Genomic DNA, 24291 nt, shown 5'->3' with positions numbered 1-24291 from the left:
CCCCGCCCCCGGCCCCGCCCCGCTGCGGGGAGGGCGGTGCGCCGGGCTGACGAAGGCGCCCGCGCGCCTGCGCACTGTAGCCGCCGGAAGCGGGGCGGGAGGTGGCGGCGGCGGCGCCGGTGGCCGGCATGAGCTTCCTCATCGACTCCAGCATCATGGTCACCTCCCAGGTACCCCGCTGCGGCGCGGCCGGTATCACCGCGACCTGGCCCGGCCGCCCGCCCGCCTCCTACCCCTCCGGAAGCGGCCGTTGAGAGGGCGCGGGGGGCGGTGCCCTGCAGGCGCGCATGCGCAGCCGCCTGGCGCGCGGGGCGTGCGGAGCCGCGGGGCGGGCGGCGGGGGAAGAGGCGGCGTGCGGCCTCGCCTTGGCGCCGCCTCGCTTTGGCGCCCCGGTGCCTTCGGGGCCTCCCGTGCCGAGCGGAGGAGGCGGCCCCGCGCCCCGGCGCCCTCAGAGGCGGCCGCTCGGCCGCGGAGGTAGCAGAAAGCCCTCCCCGGCCCCATCGCGCCGAGTCGAGGGGCGTTCGGCTGCTGCGGCCGCCCCTTGCTGCCGCCTGAGCCCCCGAGGCGGGAGGAGACGGGGCCCTGCCGCCGCGGCCGTTGCTCTGGTGCGGCTGTCGAGGCGAAGCGCGGTGCGGGAAAAGGCTCAGGGAATGAGGCGGCGGGGAACGGGGCTTTCCCTTCAGTACTGCAGCGCTGCTGTGGGTTTAAATTTTCCCGGCTGGAACGGGCAGGGAGGGCCATCTTGCTGTTCTCCTCACGCGTGGTGCTCGCCTGGTTTCTGGTCGCCTGCAGGAAGGCTGACCGCGGGCGGCTGGGCCAGACGGGCGCTGTAGGTCCCTTCCGACTGAAATGCTGTGCTCTGTTCTGTTCGTCTCTTCTGCCCCTGACCTGCCCCCGTGGAGTTTGCTCGTTTACAGCTTTGGGAGATTTTTCATGATCTGCTTTAAGGAATGTAAAAAGACGCCACTATTTTAGCTTAAATGCCGTCCTCTCCGTTGACCCGTCTGTGATTCGGCGCTTCCTTCAGCTTCTTTCTGCTGCCATCAGAGTCATCTTCCAGTTAGTCTTTGTTTCACACCAGCTGAATTCACCTAGGAGCCCTTCGAAACATGTCATCCTGTCTTGATCATTACGAAGTGGGTTGTGGTCTCAACATACTTGAAACTGCTCTGTTGTTCTGTGGGAGGAAAGGCCCCCGCCTTCTTTATTAGCCTCCTCTGCTTGTAATTTACATTGTCGTTGTGTTCTCTTTGGCTTTGCTTTCCTCCTTGCGACCCCGCTCCCCCCTCGGTGAGCATCTGAATACCCTTTCTTCCTGCCTGCCCCTCTGGCAGCTGAGGTGGTCCGACTGTTTGCTTCTGCCAAAAGGGGAAGGTTCTGCTCCCTCTTCACTTCCACTTTGCTGCACAGTCATACTCTCTTATTTGCGCTCTCTCCAATATATGGCTTAAATAAGTTTAACTGGATCACAGAGGGATCTGATAAGCTTCTGAGCTGGTGTGATATTTTTGTTCTCTAATGAGGAGGGATGAGCTGAGAAAAGAGGACCTTTCCCCTCTCAACAGCAGTTGGTTGTCTTATATAGACTTTCATGCACAAGTCTGTAGTTTTCCTGACAGTTTTCAGGACAGCTTTTGGCCGTTTCTTAGGAGTACAATGCCCTCCTACTTGATAATGCTTTGAATTTTGCTCCTAACATGCTTTTTCACTGTCAGCGGCTTGAGCATGGCTTTGATACTGTTAACAGTTCACCCAGAACAAAAACTTTCCCATCATTTGCTTTGCATTCTAAGACTTAACTTATCTAATTGTTTTTCTTTCATTTGCAATGGCAGCTTTGCATCTTCTCATCATCTTCAAAAGTATCAAGTTAGATACTTAAATTGCTGCGTGTAGTCGTCAGATGCTGAAGAATTTTCTGACTTAACGTGTCACAGTCTCCTGCGGTGTCTTAGAGTGTGAGCTGTGAAGATAATGCCTTTCTGTGCTTTTGTACAGTCCCTAACAGAAGGGAAATCTAATCTTCATATATAACTTGCTCTGGTATTATTGTACTGTATTATGTCCTTATCTCTTTCTTTTGCTTTTGTACTTACTTCTTTTTGAAGAGTTTGTCTCTACTTTTTTCCTCCTTCCTTCCCACTGTTAAATGTCTTAATTACTTTATGTAAATACCACTTGCTTATCGTACTTTAAATTATGACCTGTAGATAGGAGGCTTATAGAATATCTTATCTTTTTCTGTTTGCTATCAATTACTTTAAAGTCCTCCTCAAATAAGTTTTACCAGCTGTTACCAATGACTACACCTCATCAATATGTTTGATCTTCCTTGCCCAGCATTCTGCTTGTCTGTAAATCATGTTAGTCTGCTACCTTTGCCACTGCTGAGATCCAGTTGCTCCTGATGCATGGTGGAATCATCCACACCGATTCCTGCATTTTTGTCTTTGAAAGTTTCCCATCTCCACAGCGGGACAGAACGCTCTGGCCTTTCCCATGTGCTCTGAGAAGAAATGCTGTCTTTGTCCCGTGCTTTCCGATATACGCTGATTTTTGTCTTTGCTTTGGTCAAAGCTACCTTTATAAAAAATTGTAGAATCATAGAATCATTTATGTTGGAGGAGGTGTTCAAGATCATCTAGTCTAGCCATTAACCTAACACTGTCAATTCCACCACTAAACCATGTCCCTAAGCTCTGCATCTATATGTCTTTTAGATACCTCCAGGGGTGGTGCCTTAACCACTTCCCTGGGCATCCTGTTCCAAAGCTTTGCAATTCTTTTAGTGAAGAAATTTTTCCTAATACCCAATCTAAACCTCCCCTGACACAGCTTGAGGCCATTGCCTCTCATCCTGTCGCTAGTTACTTGGGAGCAGAGGCCTACACCTGCCTCACTACAACCTCCTTCCAGGGAGTTGTAGAGAGCAATAAGGTCTCCCCTCAGCCTTGTCTTCTCCAGACTGAACAGCCCCAGCTCCCTCAGCCGCTCCTCATAAGACTTGTTCTCTAGACCCCTCACCAGCCTCATTGCCCTTCTCTGGACACCCTCCAGCACCTCAATGTCCTTCTTGTAGTGAGGGGCCCAAAACTGAACACAGTACTCGAGGTGCGGCCTCACCAGTGCCGAGTACAGGGGCACGATCGCCTCCCTACTCCTGCTGGCCACACTGCTCCTGATAGAAGCCAGGATGCCATTGGCCTTCTTGGCCACCTGGGCACACTGCTGGCTCATGTTCAGCTGGCTGTCGAGCAACACCCCGAGGTCTTTTTCCACCAGGCAGCTTTCCAGCCACTCCTCCCCAGGCCTGTAGCATTGCGTGGGGTTGTTGTGACCTAAGTGCAGGACCTGGCACTTGGCCTTGTTGAACCTCATACAGTTGGCCTTGGCCCATCAATCCAGCCTGTCCAGATCCCTCTGCAGAGCCTTTCCACTCTTGAGCAGATCGACGCTCTCACCCAACTTGGTGTCATCTGCAAACTTACTGAGGGAGCACTCAATCCCCTCATCCAGATCATTGATAAAGGTTAAATAAGACTGGACCCAAAACTGAGCCCTGGGGGACACCACTTGTGACTGGCCACCAGCTGGATTTAACTCCATTCACCACCACTCTCTGTGCTCGGCCATTCAGCCACTTCTTTATCCAGCAAAGAGTACACCCATCCAAACCATGGGCAGCTAGTTTCTCCAGGAGGACGCTGTGGGGGACAGTGTCAAAGGCTTTGCTGAAGTCTAGGTAGACAACATCCACAGCCTTTCCCTCATCCACTAGGCGGGTCACCTGGTCATAGAAGGAAATACTTAATACCTTCTGAATTCTGTTTTTGCATGGATTCTTTTAAATCATTACACTTGTTTTTAGTCTTCTGAGGAATAGATGGGGCTACCCATGGAAGGCCTGACAACCCAGTCTTCTTTTTCTGGCTGAAGATGTGTAATTACAGTTTTGAGCACATTGCTTAATTTGTATTTATTTCATTTAAGTCATCTGCAACATAGCTGTGATATTAAATTTGTCTCTTCAAGTGTGTGTTCAAACTTATCTGTATTTTGTAAGGTGCTCTGAGACCTACTGAAATGCAAAGCATGACTGGCTTGTCCTGCTTCACCTACCTTGTCTATGGGGCTTTATGTAGCTCTAGATTGTGGTTTGAAGCATTCAACACTGCCTTTTCACAGAATCACAGAATGGTAGGGGCTGGAAGGGACCTCAGTGGATCATCTGATCCAACCCTGCTGCCATAACAGGTTCCCCTAGAGCAGGTTGCACAGGACTGCATCCAGGCGGGATTTGAATATCTCCAGAGAAGGAGACTCCACAACCTCCCTGGGCAGCCTGTTCTAGGGCTCTGTCACTCTCAGAGGGAAGAAGTTCTTCCTCAGGTTCAGACGGAACTTCCCGTGCTTCAGTTTGTGCCCGTTGCCCCTTGTCCTGTCGCTGGGCACCACTGAAAAGAGTCTGGCCCCATCCTCCTGACTCCCGTCCCTGAGATATTTGTAGGCATTTAGAAGGTCCCCTCTCCGCCTTCTGTTCTGAGAGGTGATCTTATAAATTTTCCCTGCCTTACAGAAGCTTTTAACACCTTTCACCCGCATTGTGTCAGCATGCAACCAGATTTAGTGTGAAGACCTCACCAGAAAAATTAAATGCACTTCTGGTCTTAAAAGCAACAGCAGATATTTTTATAAAATTTGATCATCCCTGTAAGGTGTGTATTTTGTGGACATTCAAGTGTTTACTGTGTCTCCATTACCATGTTTTCTGTAAAAACTGTAAGCTTTAATTCTGTGAATTAGAAGAGTGAAACAAAAAAACAACAGTGTAAAGAATTCTGGCAGGCCAGGAACTGAGGAATTCTGAGAACCTGGGAATACAGAACCGGGCTGTCTTGACTGGATCTTCCGTAAAGTTGTAGCCTTCTGTGTCTGCTACACTTGAATATTTCAAATATTCTTCTCTCCATGGTACTGTGGCAAGTTTTAATCTTTTGTGGATCTTGGGTAATTTGGCCCAGCTCTTTTCCTTCCGTTTCTTTCATCTGTGGTCAGTGGCGAAGTAGCTTTGTGTTTTGCAAGTTGCTGGATAGAGATGTTATGTGCTTTATCTCTTCTGCAGGTGCTGTTCTTTGGATTTGGTTGGCTATTCTTCATGCGTAAGCTCTTCAAGGATTATGAGGTGAGAAGGAGCCTTTCATTGCAATTCTGTAACTTAAAAAGTTACTCCCAATATAGAAATATTTTTGAAACTGCATATGGCCTTTTTCCTCTCTTTAAGCCCTCTTACCATATTTTTAGTTGTGTCTAAGTTAGTTTCTTTCTCATTTCCTCTTGTGCTTCTGTTTGAAAGACTTTTAGATACCTGAGGAAATGGGTTCTTCTAGGGCCAGTGAAAGTTTCACTACTGGCTACCGTTAAATGACAAAAAGTGGAGGAGGTGCAGGGGTAATAGGAAACTGTTTTGCCTTTTGCTTGAGTGAGCCTGCCTTATGTAATAGTAAAATTTTTGTGACAAAATAAAATTTAATGGTTAACTTCAAACTGAGTAAGGTGTGTTCATTGTGGCTGAATTGTTTGTGGAGATTGGATGGGATAAAACTGTTGTGTTCTCTTATTCCTATAGGGGTGTGAGAGAATGTAGTCTAGGTCAGAGGTGCCTTAAGCGCGAGCCAGATTCAGGCACAAAAAGTTTTTCTGATATGGATTTTACTTTTAAATCTAAGGTTAAGATCAAAGAGCTCTGTTAGCAAGGGTCTAGCATTAGTCAGGTTGACATAGGGCATTGCGGGCTTGACATCGCTTCTGAGTAAGGCGTCTCTGTTAAATGTGCCAGTAGCTGCAGTGAGCGTAATACTGAGCAACTGATGAGTGCCCTCTGCTCTCTAACAGGCTGTTGGTTTCTTCCCAGTTAGGTAAAGGGCAAGGTGTCTTGGAGCAAGAGACCCAGTTGTGAGCCATTGTACCTTGTAATTTGTTTTTTGTTACCTGAGGGATATCGGAATGCTGTCGTAGAAAGGGAAATCCCTGATGTCTCTCACGTGTTTTCTCCATTGCAGGTGCGACAGTATGTGGTCCAGGTGATCTTCTCTGTGACTTTTGCCTTCTCTTGTACCATGTTTGAACTCATCATCTTTGAGATTTTGGGGGTGCTGAACAGCAGGTGAGTCTGGGAGCTCACTCAAGGACTAGCCTACCTTGCATTCAGCAGCTTCAGTCCAACTTCTAAATGAATGGCTTAGTCTTGGGTTGGGGAAATTGTGTGGGGAAATTGTGTGAGAAAATTGTCAACAGCTCAAGAAAGACATTTGAGCAGCAGGATTTGTTTATTTGACAGAACATGATACTAGAAGCCATAAGCTCCCGATTTTCCATGCAGTTGCTAGTAGTGTGGACTAGGTCCTTAGGGCAAGGCTTTAGTCTTTGACTTTCTCCATTTGTGAAGTTAAAAGAAATGATTTGTGGGAGAGTTGTGAAGCTTCAGATCATGCTGAAGAGCACTTTCAGATGTTAAGGACTATAGAAACTATAAGCGCTAGTTTTTCTGTGGTGGTCAGAGCAGTGAATAAGATGTGAAGCTAATTATGGAGTGAAAAATACTTCTGTAATATTACTGTATTTGTGAATCCCTTGACATAGGGTGAAGACTTCTGCATAAAGGGGATTTTAAAAACTGTCTACTTCAGAAGTCAATAGGAAAGAGAAGATAGAACAGTTACATGTAGGGTCTAGCTGCATTTCCTATTTATGCTGTCTCATCATAGTAGTGTAAGAGAGCAGTCAAAGGAGTTGAAAAGCAAGAAATACAAAACTGAGAAAAGTTAATGTTAGTTCTGACTGTGTGTTATTAATCTGTAGAGCTTGCGGCCAGAGAGATCACTGAGGAGAATGCTTTTATAAACTTCAATAAAGGGCTGGACATCAATATAGATGAAAATCTTTGCCTCTGAATTAGCGAGGAAAAAATGATGAGGATCCTCATAATTTTTCCTTCCCCGAGGCGTAAAGAGGATATGAGTTAATATTGGGAACAGGACAAGTATTTTTCTATTCAAGCCAAGAGAAAAGTCAGTTCAGCCGAGATGAATCTCATCTGCATTTGACTCATCTCCTTTGGTCAGAGGAGTATTGATCATTTTGGCATATATGTGTATTTTTAAATTCTTGTTTTGCAATGTCTTGCACATGAGACAACTCACTTTGAAGTGAAACATGTTGAATTAACATTAAATATTTTTGGTCTTTTCAATTTGAATTAGCCCTTTTTTGACTCAGCCACTCATTACAAAATTAATTACTGCTTATACTTAGTTTTGATTTACTGTTCAGCTAGACGAACAGTAAATCAAACGAATTGTGCTGCAACCAGCATTAGTCACTGTAGAAAATAGTGTTTGATAAAATAGGCAAGTGTGTTTTTCTGATAGTTGTTAGTTTTGAAATGCACATTCTTGAGCTCTGTATTAAAAAACAAACAAAAAACAAACAACCCCCCCCAACCCCCCCAACAAACGAAATCCAGAATATACTATATGCTAGGCCAATATTGTCCAGTGTTTAGTGTAGTTGAAAGGATTGCACTGACATGTGATTGTCTTTGAGAAAATCTCTTGTATTATGATAGCGTGCTAATCAGTATTTTGGCTTTATTTTAGCTCTCGATATTTTCACTGGAAGCTGAACCTGTGTGTCATTTTGCTCATCCTCGTTTTCATGGTACCGTTCTACATTGGTTACTTCGTAGTGAGCAATATCAGATTATGTGAGTATTTGGTTTATGACAATGGGGCTGCTAACTTGAGACTACACATACAAATGAGAAATAACTTTGCTGAGAGAGAGAGAGATGTGTTGGTCGCTATCCCTGTAGCTCCATACTTTGTCTGGCATTGTTCTGGCTAGTTAACTTCTCTTTGGAACTTAATGCTTTAGTATGAACTGTTTATTGAGCAGTTAGGAGATACTTTACCTGGTCCCAACAAATGTAGCTTATCGGTTTCAACAAAGTTGAGCACTTTAGAGTTACTGGAATTTGTTCCTTTACAATTTTAAGCTTGCACCAAACCATGGAACTCTTGGCACTGCTGTGTTGTTCTGCTAGGGGGTAAAAGAAATGAGCCAGAGAAGGTCAATAAATTACTCTTGAGGCAGAAAAGCTCAATAAATTATTTTTGCCTTTTTTTGCTTACTGCTGTCTGGATGAGGCCTCTTCCATGTGCTAATGGACATTTACCCTTGAGCTATTGATAGTCATTGCTCTTTTGTATTAAGCTTAGGCGTGTAGGTTGGAAGTGTTAAATATGTAGTGTTGGCATGAAGATGAAGTTGCCAAGTTTCATGTTCATGGTCACACAAGAAGGACACAGCTAAGTGATCCCCTCTTCATAGTGCAGCCCTCTTCGTATGTCTGTGGGGAAAAGCCAAAGCGGTGCGTCGCTGCGTCAGCTCTCTCAAACGGTGGGGTCTCACATAGGGGGTTCTGCAAGACATGAAGGGCTGCATGCTGCCAGCTGTAGCTCTGTCACCTGGTGCCTGTTTTGGCCACCTGTGCTCAAAGCAGCCTCTAGACCCATGTAGCAGTTTTGCAAGCTAGAAAAAGCCCTAAAGGAAGAACTACTTTAAAACACTGTTTTTTTTTCCTCTCTGTTAGTGCACAGACAGAAGCTGCTTTTTGCGTGTGTTCTGTGGTTGACATTCATGTATTTCTTCTGGAAGTTGGGGGATCCATTTCCTATCCTCAGCCCAAAACATGGTGAGTTTCGTATTCTTGCTCATTCCTTTCCTTCTGAAAATAGGCTTTGTTATCCCACTCTTGGAGCTATTGTTATGTTATCTCAGCTTTACGGCTGGGTCTGTAGAAAGTAGTTCTTGCAACTAAGGGTCTACTCTGCTTGAAAACTACAATCTGAAGGTTGTCAGACTAACAGAAATGGGTGAATATACCTTGAATTATTTGCATGAGTTTTCTTCCAGTGCCACAGGAAAACTTTAGGGAAGTGATTGAGTCCTAACTGAACCTAGGGTATGTGAGAACACGGTGTACTTCCGGAGGATTTTCTTTCATTTCCACAACAGCTGATCACAAATTTTATTAACTTGTTTCTTTTCTAGCGGAGACTAAAACTAATTTATGTAAGAAGAGAATTGACAACCAATCCTTAATTTGACTCTTTTTGGTCAGATTATTGTTTCTTGTGACTGAAATCGGATCAATTTAGCATAGGTGGCTGTCCAGTTGGCAAAACATGGCAGGGTGCCCTAACACCAGAGCTGTATAGGCTGTAGGCAACAACACGTCTGGCAGTGCGTGCTAGCTTCAGCACAGCTTCGCACACCACCTGAGTCCGGAGGCAGCAGAGTTGCATGGCACTAGAATGTGAGTTGGTAAGTTCCACTGGATGCCAGAGCTATTTATGTGCAGAATTAGCTTGGGTGTCTCTGCGCTGCAGTCATGGAACCAGGAGTATTTATAGTGTGAAGATACCGTGTGTGCTTGGGCTAGCCTGGGTCCAACAGAGCTTGTTAGCATGTGCCTAACTGTACTGAATCCTTCAGGCACCGAGGTGTGACGAAGGATTATAACACTGTAAAACCAGACTCTTTGTCACCTGGGTTTCCTGTCTAACTTATGTTGCCCTTATCCCCTGCACTGGAAAATTGTTTGTATATTGTTCTCAACAGGTAAAATTCAGTCTGTATCACTGAAATTGGTGAATATGTCTGTCTGCATAGATAACAGTCAGCTTAATCTTTCTTCTCTCAGGGAGGCTACTTTGTACTAATCCGTAAGAGAAAAATTGGAGGATACCAACTGCTGTAGGGTCTGCTTACCCTTTCATCTACGGTCCTAAAACTTTCATAAGAGAAAGTGTGTATCTGTGTTTTATAATTGTGTCATTTGCCACTGAAATACAACAGCTAGTGTATAGTGTAGATCTCTCTGCCCGCCCGGTGTTTCATTGCCAAGAAAAACATGTGTCCACTTTGGGTTGCAGAAGGTGCTTGAGTTGGCAGAATATAATAACGCAATGGGAAGTTAGCCATGGGGTTTAGGTAATCCCCTTCAGATCACTGAAAAGGTTCTGTGGAACTGCGTAACAACTGCAGAGTTCCAGAACTGGTAGTGGGGTGTTTTCTGTTTTTAACCTCTGCTTTAGAGGGTGATACCTCCATTTAACAGTTCTGCAGTACCTTATCCTACCAGGTGTAGACATAAGGTTAGAGCAAAGGATTCTAGGCTTTTTTTTCTGTTCTGTACTGCTGTCCTGAATGGACTGACAAGGCTTCAGCAGGGCTTTGTTGTGTGGTGGTGGCCCAGTTCAGACAGACGGGATCCTGTTGTGGAGGGAGACGTGACAGGAGGCCGTGCTTAATGAGCCTGTCGCGGTGTAGCACGTTATATGTAGTGTCTTTCCTGGTGTGCCCCACCCCACTCACCTCCACTTGCGGTGGCGCACTGACGAGTGGGGCCCTTTCAAGTACCTGCACTGGTGACCTGTGCCCTGGGATGCCTTGCCTGCGGGTGGCGGTGGCTGTGTGCTGTGGCTGGGAGACGCACCGGCAGTCAAGGGCTCTGGATCAGGAGCCCTTGCTGGGCTGCAGGTTGTTTAACAGACCTGAGTTTGGGAGCTCATAGTAGAAGGAAGGTTGTGCTTTACTCAATTACATACTAGTATATACATACTATTACATACTATACATTAGTATTCTAACAAAACACGTATCTTTGTCTCAGTTGATAAAACATTCATTTCATCTGACCCGATCACAAGAGCGAGGTTGCTGTGAGTGTTATGGGGAAGCATTGCTGTAACCAGTGGAATGTCATGTCATTTTGAAGGCACCTCGGTTTTAACCACTGCTGTCTGACAGTGTGTGGGGCAAAAGGCCAGTGTATTGTAGCACATTCTGTAGCTGGTGTAAATCTCTATGCAGCTGCACGTGACTGGGTGTCTCGGTTTCCCTTTGTGAAGTCTTTTTGCCTTGTTTTCATCATTTATTCCCCTTCTCTGAAGCATGAAGTGTGGCTTGGCGCGTGGCCATCTCAGCTTTGCAGTCATGTAAGCTCCAAATGTGCTGTGTGTGGCAGCTGCTCTATAACTAGCTCCCTAAAAAGTGAGTGATGTTTAGTAGCACATGGCACTGTATCCTGAGAAGGCAGGTTGAGGTCTGCGTTTAGTGGCTGAGAAGAGCAAATGCAACTCAGTGCTTGGGGTTGGTTACAGCACAGGCTTGATGTGCATGCTGTAGTACATGAATGTATGCTTTAGAGTCCACTTGGTGCTCAGGTGGAATGCCGCCTTGGTGGTCACCTCAACAACATGTGTGTGCCCGCAAGATGAATACTGAACAGCCAGGAGCAGCGTAATCTTCCCGTGCTGTCATAACTCTACTGTCCCGCAGGCACAAATTGCATCTGATCTGGAGGGGTCACTTCTGATGGCAGGTGAGAGGATAGGCCTTCCTCTCTATGGTTCACGCATTTTGGGGCCAGTTTGCCAGGACTAGGTGGTTTGGTAACTCTAATCCTGGTTATCGCAGAAGTGGCTTTGCCGAAGATGCCTCCTCCTTTTTAGTGTCCGGTGGATGATCTACATTCCCATCTCAGCAAAGTGCAGTCCCTAATGTTTTATTCATTTAGAACCAAATTATTGACTGTTAGTCCTATCAAGATCTGTCTTAAGCTTCTTCATAGGGAGAGTTTGCTGTCTCTGTCTCCAAGCATGGTAACGTGCTTTCTGAGGGAGACTTTCTTTCTTTCTTTTCATAGTTCCTATCTGTACTTCATATTACCTCTGGCCATGGCAGTGGGAAGGCAGTTGGATTCATTAAGCAGCTCTGTATGTTGTGAAGGTACCAAGCGTGGAGCAGAGTGAAGAGAGGAAGGTTACTAATGCCCTGTTTTTCCTCTCTCAGGAATCCTGTCTATAGAACAGCTCATCAGCCGCGTGGGTGTAATTGGGGTGACACTCATGGCTTTGCTGTCAGGATTTGGGGCTGTCAACTGTCCGTACACTTATATGTCCTACTTTCTCAGGTAACCGCAGCCTTGTGAAATATTTTGTCTACCTTTTTGAGATTAGTCTTCTGCTTTTCCTGTGGTATTGATTCAAGTTTTTTAATAACTTTTTTTTCTGAATCTAGCTATTGCCTTGCCTACATGCTAGAACCGTTTCCATTGCTGAAGCATATTCTCCTTATACAGGCTTCTCTCTTCCTTGTTTCATGGACGTGTCCTGATTTCCTCTGAAATGGGATAGCAGCCCTAATTGGGTGTCTTCATTTTGCAGGAATGTGACAGATGCAGATATTCTGGCTTTGGAGCGACGACTCCTTCAGACTATGGACATGATTGTTAGCAAGAAAAAAAGGTGAGAAGGCAGCAGTAGCATGAAATGATTTATTTCAAGAATTTTCAGTCAGTATGATATAAGATAGTTCTTGCAATTACCAAAATTATTAGTCCTGTCAGGGCTGTGTGTCCCGGTGAACGAGGTGGCTGAATTGGGTTGAGCTGTATGGTGTTTCGTTCTGACCTGATACACAACTTTGTTTTTTTCCCAGACATGTGCACTAAATAGTACCCTTTCTTACTGCAGTGGCACAGATAGGCTTCAAAGACAAACTGTAACTCTCTGATGGCAGCTTGACTAGTTTGTAAGATGGGCACCTTTCTCTGCTGATGAGTAAGTGACCCTAAGCCACTGTAGCTGGCTCTGCTACTGGCAGTTTCAGTTCGTACCTATTGAGCGCTCCCCTGCTCTGTGGATCTGGTGTTTCCTGGTCAAAGCTGAAGCAGGTTGGCAGGCTGGTGTGGACGCAGCTATGTCCTTGCAAATGGCAAGGTTTACATTAGTGAAGTTCTTCAGAAATGCAAAATGTTGCTAATGTGAATGTCATGTAGTGCACAAGTGTGCCATCAGAACTCTGCTTTTGTTGGTTTAGCTTATTCCATGTATCCCAAGCAAAAAAGCTATTTTTGGAAACAATGTAACTTCATTTACACTGAAAAGATTTTTGTCTGCTGTTACAAATAACATATTGCATGCCTTACTAATTGTGCAGAATAAATACAGTTACCCTAGTCACTTTGCAGGTTTGACTGTGTGACACTGAATTCTCACAGCAGTCCCCCAAACTTTACTTTTGGCGCACTGTTTTAATGGAACCTTTCAGTGTATGACAAGGGAGCTTTTAGGTAGTGTAACGTTGTTGAATTAGTCACCAGCATGTGTATCTGCTGATCAGTATTAGCATATGAAAGTATAGTTAAAGCATAAATTTTCTTCCCCTTTGAAAATGTTAAGTGGTGAACAAATGTTAACTCAGTATTTGCGGTCATGTGCGAGATGGTAGGTATTGAGAGAATTTGATTACTCAGGTTTAATTTATTTAATTAACTAGGAGCATACTAAAATAATGGCTTTGGAGTTAAAAGATATTGTGTAGTGCTGCTTCTGACTCTGTGCTTTGTTTTGTACAGTGTTTGTGGACTTCTGGTCCAGGGAGAGTGATGTTGGGGTAAAAGTAAGGCTCTCTGGGACTTGTAACTGACCAGCACTTTCTTGCCTTACTATGGCCAGGAAATCTTCTGAATAAAGCAACTTTCTAGCCATTATGAAGAGCCATGTAAAGTGTGTTAATTGCTTGGGAATTATACTGAAGTTCATGTATTTGTGTTTAAAAAACCCAAACCAAAACAAAAAAAAACCCAACAACCAAAAAAAGTCCCCAAACTATGTAGTCTCAGAAATGTTCAAGAAATTGCAGAATTAATAGAATAGCTTTAATTCAAATAGCTTTAATTAAAAAAATAGCTTTTTTGTTCTCTTTGTTGATCTTGACTTTTCTTCTCATACCAGCCCTTATTTATACTGGCTTTATTGTCAGTAGGAGGTAGCTGTTGAAAGTTGTTTTCCCTGATGCTCTTTGTGCAGGAATTTTTGTTCTCTCCTTCCTCAGTGTAATCAAGTAAAGCCTTATGAGCACTCGCCTCTAAGGTTGGCGGGTTCTTTATACTCATCCTTGCAGATGTGATGTAACTAAGCCTCAGGTTTGAAACACATAGATTCTGTGACACCATTGCTTCATTTTGCTTCATGGTAGAGTCAAATCAGCCTATCTGACATAGATGTATCTTGTATCTACACAGGCAAAGTGTGTGGTTTTTGCCTGTGGATCCTTTCCATGAGGTCTCCAGAGCTGCTGGCTACTGTGTGGGTACAGAGATCCCTGTCATCTCTCAAAAGAAAAGATTTGCCTTAATATTCTGATAGCCTTGCGCTTCACCTTGACGTAGCTGCATTTTTGCTGCAATGCTGTGGATTGTTTGAGATAGAACATGTGAATCAGATGCTGGGAAGAAAGCAAGGATTAAAAACGCAATGATATTTGACAGCTGTCAGGATGAATTGAATTGTTCTAAGATCTCTGTTATTTGTAGTCTGTGGCCATATGTGCTTTTATGTGTGTTATGTGAGGTGCCCTAAGGATGTTTCTTTTTTTTTTTTTCTTTTTTTCTTTGTTTTCTTTTGCTGGATGTGAAGGAGTGTTGTTTTTTTTTTTTTTTTTTTTACTTTTTTTATTACACTGCTTATCAACAGCCTTGAAGAGGACGCAGTGCCAAGTGTAGCAATACTGACTGCAGCTACAAGAAAGGGCCTAAACACTGTCAAATCATGGATCACCTTGACAATCTTATGAATAGTTTTCAGCTTAGGAGTGGATAACTGGCTCACAAATTTCAGTGTGGAGAAATGTGAGGGAACGAGGCCAGAAGCCAGCACTGCTCATGGGGATTATGCTGCAGTGCACATGGGAGTGTGAGGGACAATATGCAGCTGCTGCTGTAGTGTTGGAATTGGCTGTAGGAGTCACATTCAGATCGCCTGAAGCATCCAGTGGTTCAGTCCAATAATGGATTTATGCGTTTCTACTTCATAACAGCTTGTCATGCAGCCCAGTAGTGAGTGACAGCATATCACAGAGCGCTGCTGCATACCATCCAGTGCTCACAGCTCTGTGGAGGAAGCGGATGTGCGGTGATAAAAAAGAGATGTTCAGGGGGACAGAGGTGCATGAGAAGTCTTCCCAGTCCTGAATTTGAGATATCAGTCATGTGTTTGAGGAAAGTGACAAATCATGTGACTGAGAAATCCATTTGAATTTTTATTTTTAATTGGGTTTAAATCCCTTTAAGGATTGAAGCAGAATCGTGAATGGAAGTCTTGGAAAGTGTCTCACTGAATCTCGCTTGATTAGATCTGGGCTCTACTCCAGAGCTAATCAAGATAATGTTATGAAGCAAGATTGGTGCTTGGGGGGGAGGGGGGAGGAGAGGAGAGGGCATCTGTTTGCAGTGAATTTAGTTTAACAGTGTCTTCTAAGGAATTGTTTTTTGGTTTGGGTTTTTTTTGTTTGTTTTGATTTTTTCTAAAAATACTTTATTCCTAAGGACTTGTGTTTTCTGTTCTTTCAGGATAGCGGTGGCTCATAGGACAATGTTCCAGAGAGGAGAAGTGCATAACAAACCCACTGGCTTCTGGGGAATGATAAAAAGTGTTACGACATCTGTTGCAGGCAGTGAAAGTATCCTTCATCTGCATGCTGGCACTGACCTCAGGAGGTGGCTCCAGCTTTCTTCTGTTTTGGAAGGAAAGAGTGTTAGTTGGGCCAGTTACAAAGCATTTGTGTTTCAACACGTTTCAGCAGTCTGAGCAAAAGGCTTCATGTCTGCTGGGAAGTTTGCTCTCTAGCACTGTGCTGTCTGACCTTTTGCCCAGGGCTTGGAGGCACAGTTTTACTGTGACACAGTCGGGAGTGGTATGCTGCTGCCCTGCCCTATAAGTGTGCTGCTGCATCACCGTGGTTGAGGTGTACAGCAGCTCGCAGGACAGATGTGCACACTTACAGTGTCCGATCACTGATGTGGGAGGTAGCTTTCTATTCTGAGTGTCCTCTGCTCATACGACTGACCTGCATGTTATTTTGCATGTCCTAGGGTGGTGAGGCACTGGCACAGGTTGCCCAGAGAAGTTGTGGCTGCCCGCTCCCTGGCAGTGTTCCAGGCCGTGTTGGATGGGGCTTTGGGCAACCTGGTCTAGTGGCAAGAGTCCCTGGCCATGGCAGGGGTGTTGGAACTAGCTGATCTTTAAGGTCCCTTCCAACCCAAACCATTCTATGATTCTGTATTTTTCTCATAACTTGAAATATGCTCTTCCAGGATGGACAAACTGTGAGGTACTTGAGCAAAGCAACGGGGCTGGCTGAGGTGCTGGAACAATTTACCCAGCCTGTGGTTGGCTTTCTGGCTGTGTGGAAAGGCTGTGAGAGAAGGAAGAGCAGGAAGAAACTTGTTGAACAAATGAAGTGTTTTCATGATATAGGCTGGCCACTGGTGCTATGGCGGTGTGACAAAGAGGTGGTTAGGAACAGGTGAGCAGAAGTTGTGCTGCCCGTGTGGAAGGTGTAGAAGGAATCTGTTGGGAGTTACAGGGTCTGTATTTCTCTAACTTACAGTTGCCTAACAGTAATTTCTGCCAGACCACCTGAAGCGTGCAGGTTGCATGTTTAAGGGTGAGGACTCCTCTTCCTCTCCTCTCTCACTAGCTGTTAGAATTTGGCTGTTTGACTAGAATCTTTGTAGCAATCGCTAATCTTGTGGAGCAGTTACTCAGCAGTTTTGTTCATGAAGATGACGTGAGACTGACATACGATGATGCACTTCAGTGGCAAGGGACACTGATCAAAGTGAAGCAGCAGTCTTTGTGAGCTCTGGTTCTGTTCTGCGATGTGTTTGCCAGGCAGAGGAATAAAGAACTTGTTGCATGACTGCCTAAATACTGAGTGCTGCCTACCTTCCTAAAATGGAGTAGTGTACAATATAAGTATCCTTCAGATTTCTTTGGGTGCAGTATTAACAAGGAGCATTAACACTGGATCAAAAAAGTGGTCAAACCATTGAATGTGGGCCTCGGGCTGAAAGTGGGGAATGCTTTGTTTTTAACTAAGAATTTGTGATGTATTGTAGCCTTGACTATGCTGGTTTGCCAGATCTGTCTCTTATCCAGCAAGAAGTGGATGCTCTAGAAGAGCTGAGTCGGCAGCTTTTCCTGGAAACTGCTGACCTACATGCCACAAAGGTACATAGCAAAGTGACTGCCCAGGTGGATGTTGGGATGCCAGAGTAGTTTGAAAGAGAATGTATGTTACAAGAAATTGAAAGCTGTTCAGCAGGTAAATGTTGAAATGTAATGTGGTGGAGTGAGGATCTGTTTCTTTAATTTGGGGTCTAGATGGCAGTTTCCTTCCAGTTACTGGTATATGTCCCTAAAGCCATTCAGAGACTTTTGAGTTAAAACTTTTGAGTTCAGAAACATTTGAATTAATAGGGTTCTAGAAGGATAAAGCTGTGTTTGTTGGTGCTCCATTAAAATTTTGTGTTGTGGGTGACTGTGGAAATGACTTTTTTTTTTGTATTATGTTCTCCCTCGCCCCTTTTTGTATTTTCAGGAGAGAATAGAGTACTCCAAAACTTTCCAGGGAAAATACTTTAATTTTTTGGGTTATTTTTTCTCCATCTATTGTGTCTGGAAAATCTTCATGGTACGTAAATGTTTTATCGCGTTTTATGTGGACATAAGCAAATGTCACACCCTGCATAGATTATACTGTACTTGCAGTTCATCAAATAATGCTCTAGTTAGCTTAAAATCCTGCTTCTGGAAATTCTGAAAGAAACTGGCCCTTGGTTGGAATAAGCACTGCGTCTCTGTTCTTGTGTAGAGCCTTAGACAAGCATTTTTTACATGGGTGCATTTTGCACCTATTTGACAATCTGACCACCCTCTGCCCCATCTCATAGCAGTGAGAGAGGCTGTTTTCTTGTTTGAATGTAAATGCATCTCTTTCTTGCAGGCAACCATCAATATTGTATTTGACCGTGTGGGGAAGACTGATCCGGTCACAAGAGGAATTGAGATCACTGTAAATTATCTGGGAATTCAGTTTGATGTGAGACTTTATTAATTCTTATAGCCTTTTCAGTAATACCTATCTTATCTAAATAAAATCATACTGCTGACAGGGAGAGAGTCATTGAGCTCTGAGAATGTGTCTTTGACTTCTTCCATATTGAGGAAGAAGGGAAAATGCACCATGAACTTTGCTTTCACACGGTTTTTTTCCTGGAGTGGTAATGTGGTCTTACCAGAGAGACAGTTATTTGCTTGTTTGTTTTGGGCAAATGGAAGCATGTTAGTCAACTTTCTTAGATGAATACATTTATCTACAGAGTAATTATGTTTGCCTGTGTACATAGATGTTCTGTCATTTACACTTTTTAAACATATCCCCGTGAATATAGGGTTATATGTGGTTGGTGTAAACTAAATCTGGGTTGGAGTAAACAATTGCAAATAGGTTTGTGAAAATGTTATATAAACCTGTCTATAATGGATATCTGTACAATTAAGAAATACAAAGACCCTGAAGAATTAGCAGCTGTACAATGTGGTGTGAATGGGGTGAGTGTTAGGGATTTAACTGTATTCTTCTTGCTGATACAGGTGAAATTCTGGTCTCAGCACATTTCCTTTATTCTTGTTGGAATAATCATTGTTACCTCTATCAGAGGATTGTTAATCACACTTACAAAGGTAAGAGCCGGGCCACACTTACGTGGTTGTGGGCCAGGAAAGCTGTTACCAGATCTTTAACTTTAGACAGGGCAAATACTGTATGAACTTTTAATACACATTTATGTTTTAAATGTCTGAATATAAATCCTTGCAGAGGAAGGAAAAATATCTTCTGCAGTATATTTCCGCACTCAGTCTTTATTGTTATTACTCTGAGGAAGAGATGTGGATGTTAAATGAGATGTTAAATGTAAGCAAGGGTTCAAAATGGTGCTGTAGCCAGGGCTTATTGGTAAGGTTGATGAGATGATGGTTGAACGAATTTAGATTTGCTTAATTTGAGCTGCAGGTTCTTTAGGTAGAACTGGAAAGGCATTAACTCAAAAAACATGTGACTCATTTTGTTGACCTGGCTTTAGGTACCTAAGCTTAAACATTAATATATATCCTTGTATGACTTTTACCACGTGGTACCACTGGCTTAGGGAGATTCATGTTTAAGACTAAGACTGCAGGTTTCTGAAAGTAGGGTATAGGCACCCTTCCAGAAAATATGCTTTTTATTTTTTTTTTTAAATGATAAAGTATTGAATGGTATATACCTATCTTGCTGTCCTAAGGCGCATTGGACCTATCTGACAGCTTATTTCCAGTGCTTTTTTTTCCTTTCTAGTTCTTCTATGCCATTTCCAGCAGCAAGTCCTCCAATGTTATTGTTCTGCTTTTAGCACAGATCATGGTGAGTATGTAGAACCATGGGCACACCTATATACATTTATGCTTACATTCTTATTTCTGTGTGTATACATATACACATAATTAGGTCTTTGTATGCTGACCTGTCTTAGCCACGTATCCAGCTCTGAAATGATTGCTGCTTTCTCTTTTTTAACTTACAGGGTATGTACTTTGTGTCATCAGTGCTCCTGATCCGGATGAGTATGCCGCTAGAGTATCGTACTATTATTACAGAAGTCTTGGGAGAGCTCCAGTTCAACTTTTATCATCGTTGGTTTGATGTTATATTCCTAGTTAGTGCACTGTCCAGTATTCTCTTTCTCTATTTAGCACACAAACAAGCCCCAGAAAAGCATATGGCCGTCTAAGTAAGGACTGCCGCCACGCACTGCTCTGTCCTTTCTGCTGGGCTGCTGCAACTCCTGTGGACTGCAAAACTTGGAAGAGAGCTACGACTGTTCTGTGTGTTCCAGCAGTGTAACTGGCTCTTTGAACTTCAACACATGCTTTCATCAACTCTGTGGCTCATTTCGTTAAGGTGTCACAGCTTGAAGGAAAGGGGATGCACACATTGAATGTGAGATCGTTCATTGCCAAGGAATAAGGCCACTCCTTGGTACACCAATGCCTAGGGGAATCAGAACTTGCATAATAGGCTGTCTTGGGTAAGACCTCTTGGTTTTAGAAGAACATCTTCACAGAAGGCACCAAGGAAATGCTATTTTTCTTTTGAAAATTGACTCATAATTGGCATTCAGAGGATGGCAATTCTGGATTTGAATGTTTGAGTCTGTGGAATTAAATAAGCTTTTGTAATATGTCTTACAAGCATTACAGTTGTTTTTTGTCAGCCCCAGAGATATGGCTGGAAGTGAGCTAGAAAGTGGCTAGGATTTGCTGCCTGGCAGAAGAGAAATGGCGAGAATTTCACTCCATTTGTGTATGTAGTGTACACTAATGTGTATCACTAATACCTACTGTTCCGAGTCTCAGCTTTGTTTTCTATCCCTGCATCAGTGGAACTGAGATTTTGGATTCCTCTTCGCTAGAGTTCAGAGTGAAGTCAAAGACTGCAGCTGTGCCTTGTTTATCTTATACGTTACAAATTTGTTTACCTTATATGCTGTAAATTTGGTGTTCCCCACAACATCTGTATTGTTCTACAGTAGCTCATTTCCCCTTCTTGGTGTAATTCAAGGTATAAAAGGAAATTTTATTTACATAACTTAAACTTGTAGCTTCCCGTAGCCACTCTCCCAGACTTTGTTTGGTTTAAAATTGTTCTGGAACATAAGTCATAGGTGATAAGAGTAAGACCTGGGGAAAAAAAAATAGCCACTCTAAACAGTTTTATTTCTGTGTTGTCTTTGGTGTACAGCAAGGAGGCAAAGTATACAGCAGCAGTATTACAAAGCCATTTATGTCGTGTTCAAGACAATGTGGTGTTGACTTGAAGTTAGACAAACCTGCGTGACTGAATTATGCATGCTGTTCTAACTACCATGATCCACAACTATATGCAGAGGAGAGAGAATATTGCTTAAACATCTTGAGTTACGAATTACGAAGTTAGCTTAATTCCTGAAAGACATTTCTGCAGTGTTAGCAGGAGAAAGGAGTGTAATGCACAGAGTACGTTGGCTTATGCCATTTCACAGCAGTTGTACTGCGGTAAGTATAGCGTGGAAGAGTCACCACAGAGATTGAGTTGATGGACTTGGATTAGGGGGAGAACTTCCTCTCCTGGGACATGGGGAGAAATCGGTTGCTCTTTATTAAGAGCTTATCCTTAAAAGGCTAAGATGCTTAGGAATTTATAAATGTTTCTGCCTTCTGCTGCAGTATACTTAATTATATACTTCTAGTTATTTAAGCCTTTAAAGAAGTAAGTGACTAACTGCCTGCTTTACAAGGCAGAAAGCCAATGAAGTACAATTGCAGTGTGTTAAATGTATGCAGGTTACACCAAAGTGTTTATTTCAGGCAGCTGCATTTCAGCAAGTGATTGCAGTCCTTTACAGGTATGGCGCTCCAAGGAGCAGTCAAATGCTGGGAGGTGTAGTAGCAGAGAATGATGGAAGAAAGAGGGTTTGGAAGGTTTCTTGTTTTGTTCTTGGCATAGTTTGTCTCCTCACAACTTTGTGTCATCGCTGTCACTGTCTGCTGTTGTAGAGGCAGCTGATTGTGAAGAGGAGGATGAGCTTGCCTGCAGAGGAATAACAAACGCATTCTGATTATTTTTAGTTTGTAAACATGCTTGATAGTCTGCAGTGTTATGAACGACTCCTATGTTCTTCTGCACTAATCATGTACTTGTTCGGGTGGCAGAATGAGTCAACAAATGTAATTTTTGTTGTAGAAGTGCTTTTTGGTTAAGTACATTTAGAGAGAAATTTGTTCAATAGAGGTTTCCTATTGTTTAATTCCCATACTTGCTGGATTTGCACACAAAAGTGATGCTAACTTCAGATCAGCAAAATGCAGCTTGGTGACTAAGAAACTTTTGAAAAAAATTGCAGACAAGACTAATGAAAAATGAATAGGAGACAGTATTGGTCTTCATCATCTTTGTCTGTCTCTTTTGCATGATCAGAAAAGAAGCATTTAAATATTTAAGGCTGATTGCACAGAGGGTTCAAAATTACTCTCTCGGGAAGAAATATGTTCCTGCTTTTCTGACTTCTGTCATGCTTCAGATTCTTTCTAATGACATGAAGTGAGTAAAATGATTTCGAATCAACATGTTTCCTAGAAAATGTCATCATAACCTATCATTTGCTCTTCCTTCTGCAAAATGATCTGTTTTGAAATATTTCACCTGATTTCCCTAAAAGTGTTTTATGCTTTTTGGTGTATTTAAGCATCTTTTTTCACCTGCACTTTCAGGATTGTATTGCCTGTTTCCCATCTTCATGAAGATAGGAAACTGTACTTGGATTATCTTGTTTCATAAAATCTCTGGTATGCGCATCCTTTCTGGGACTTAATCTTGCATTAAAGATACTCGCCTGTATTATGAGTGGGGAAAGGAAGAGTTGTTTGTGATAATCAGACCACAGCTTCCCTTTTAATAACATAGACTGACTTGTAAAAATCCAGGCTCAAGTTAAAAATCCTAGCTCAGGAATACATATGAGCTGAAAAAAGTTCTTTTACTATCCTCTAGATGATCCCTCAACATCTACTTAATGCAGTATTACTCACCCTTTCCCTTAGTTCAGGTGATTTTCTCTCTGGCTCTGACAGATGATTTTCTGTGTAAGCAGGAGGTTCAGAAGTGTCATGGACTGGATCTGCCATAGAGGCTGTGATGGGAATGTTCTGGCCCTGGAAGTATTTGTAAGCATCTTTGGTGCACACCAGTAGTGTTAGTCTGTCGCCACTATCTTGGATTCTTGCCACCACTTTGTCGTAAGATTCGTTGGTCACATTCACCCCATTCACTTCCACCAAAAAGTCATTATTTTCTACACCTGCTGTGTCAGCTGGCCCGTGGTTTTGTACCTGTGAAGGGAAGTTCAAACTGTGATACTAGCATAAAACCTGGAAAGACGCAATAACAAGAGATGGTTAGCTAGACTATTGCGTTACTGCTTTCCTGGCAAGATGGCAAAATAAGCTTGGGGAAGGGGAGGTTTGTGGGGCAGAAACTAATTGGGAGAGGCAATAGGCCTAGACATAACAAACATGGAACCCATCAGTTTAAGATGCATCTTGATTTTGATAGACTTTCATTATAGAAATGGGGCATGGTAGAATCATGAAGACAGGTGGGAAACCAGTTTTCTTATTATTTACACGTCCTTGTCCAGTAACTTTAACTTTGCTACGTTTCACTGATTCCTTAGTAATGAGTGGAACCCCTCCTCTCAAGAAAGCTAAAGGCACAGACATAATTTGAGACAGTAGAGGTTTGAATTTTGTTGGCTGTGGAATTCAAGAGAAGGAGGATAGAACGGAGTGAAGGTGTCTCTATTACATTTAGGATGTTCTACAGTCAAAAAAATCTGTTTAAAATACTAATTTTAGCATGCCAGCCTCATGAATAAAAGCAAAAATGATGCAAAAGCTGGATTCCCGTTCCCTCTACATGCCTAACAGAATGAGGAATGTTTTCTGGTGCTTATTTGTTGTCTTGGTCCTGCAATGTCAGTCTGAGTTTAACAATTACAGCCCTTATCTGAGAGCACTGGAGAACAGACTTGTCTTTTGTGGCTTTTCTTGAATGTATTTGCAGGACGGAAGGGAGGAAGCTGTCCAACAGACTACTGCAGTTTTTCCTTGTTCCTCATTCTACATTAATACCTCATTGATGAACAGTCCAGGCTTGTTCTTGGTCATATTTAAACTGAAGCCAAATCCACTAGGCCCTTTCACCATCTTGCAGATTCTTGGCTTGTGGTTCACTTTCTGCTCAGTGTGCAGCTCCACTCTTTCCTCTGTTTTAGCTGGAATTGGATCTTGTGCTTTGTAGTAGTATGAGAAGGGGGAAATTTGAGCCTGAAAAAAGTGACAAATAAAACTTTGTTAACATAAAAACTTCTGTTGCGAAATTTGTATTAAGCTTTCATGCTGAACATGTTTTGTCTGAAACCTTTTTAATGACTCAGACTTGAGCTGCAATGAAGAACTCTGCTGTTAATTTCTGGCTGAGTTGAAAACTACAGTGTTGATTTATGTGAGAAGGGAATTTTTTTACTTGTTTTGTTTGTGAATGGTTACGCAGCCGCGTAGCTCTGAATTTGCTTGTCTTCTGACCTTTCTTGTGGTGTGTTTAAATTTAGAATTGTTCCAGTAGTGCCTATAAAAATCCAGAAGAGGCCCAAAATTTGGGTGTTTAGTGACTTGCTGTACAAGTGGAAGGAGAGTTGCTGAAATAGGTGTGTGTCTTAGACATTTCCTGCAAGTCAAAGAA

At 43.2% G+C, this 24291-nt stretch overlaps 2 protein-coding genes across 2 annotated transcripts in view; one reads left to right on the top strand and one right to left on the bottom strand.

Annotated features, from left to right (window-relative positions):
• The first annotated feature begins 58 nt into the window (after window positions 1–58).
• LOC104337341 (Golgi pH regulator) lies at window positions 59–24058 on the top strand. Its single transcript, XM_075434229.1, has 14 exons — window positions 59–170; window positions 5123–5182; window positions 6060–6163; window positions 7656–7762; window positions 8651–8752; window positions 11917–12037; window positions 12291–12371; window positions 15479–15588; window positions 17053–17141; window positions 17512–17604; window positions 17917–18012; window positions 18567–18656; window positions 19312–19377; window positions 19538–24058. The coding sequence occupies exons 1-14, from the start codon at window positions 129–131 to the stop codon at window positions 19742–19744; spliced, it is 1368 nt and encodes a 455-aa protein (XP_075290344.1). The 5' UTR covers window positions 59–128; the 3' UTR covers window positions 19745–24058.
• Window positions 21494–24291, bottom strand: part of PDZK1 (PDZ domain containing 1) — a 206388-nt gene continuing 203590 nt past the window's right edge. Inside the window, exons 8-10 of the mRNA XM_075434214.1 lie at window positions 23682–23876; window positions 22581–22880; window positions 21494–21582 (exon numbers count right to left, since the gene is read on the bottom strand). Of these exons, the coding sequence (XP_075290329.1) occupies window positions 21508–21582; window positions 22581–22880; window positions 23682–23876 (570 nt within the window). The 3' untranslated portion in view covers window positions 21494–21507. The remainder of the gene's footprint in view (window positions 21583–22580; window positions 22881–23681; window positions 23877–24291) is intronic.

The sequence above is a fragment of the Opisthocomus hoazin genome, chromosome 1, assembly GCF_030867145.1.
Source record: "Opisthocomus hoazin isolate bOpiHoa1 chromosome 1, bOpiHoa1.hap1, whole genome shotgun sequence".
NCBI lineage: Eukaryota > Metazoa > Chordata > Aves > Opisthocomiformes > Opisthocomidae > Opisthocomus > Opisthocomus hoazin.
This window is presented reverse-complemented; position numbering and strand designations above follow the sequence as displayed.

What these genes read in the sequence shown, in the direction of transcription:
- LOC104337341 (XM_075434229.1), top strand. Translation starts at nt 129, where the DNA reads ATGAGCTTCCTCATCGACTCCAGCATCATGGTCACCTCCCAG. An exon ending in TATATGTCCTACTTTCTCAG is followed by an intron (nt 12,038 to 12,290) that starts GTAACCGCAGCC and finishes TTCATTTTGCAG; the next exon opens with GAATGTGACAGATGCAGATA. An exon ending in ATTGTTAGCAAGAAAAAAAG is followed by an intron (nt 12,372 to 15,478) that starts GTGAGAAGGCAG and finishes CTGTTCTTTCAG; the next exon opens with GATAGCGGTGGCTCATAGGA.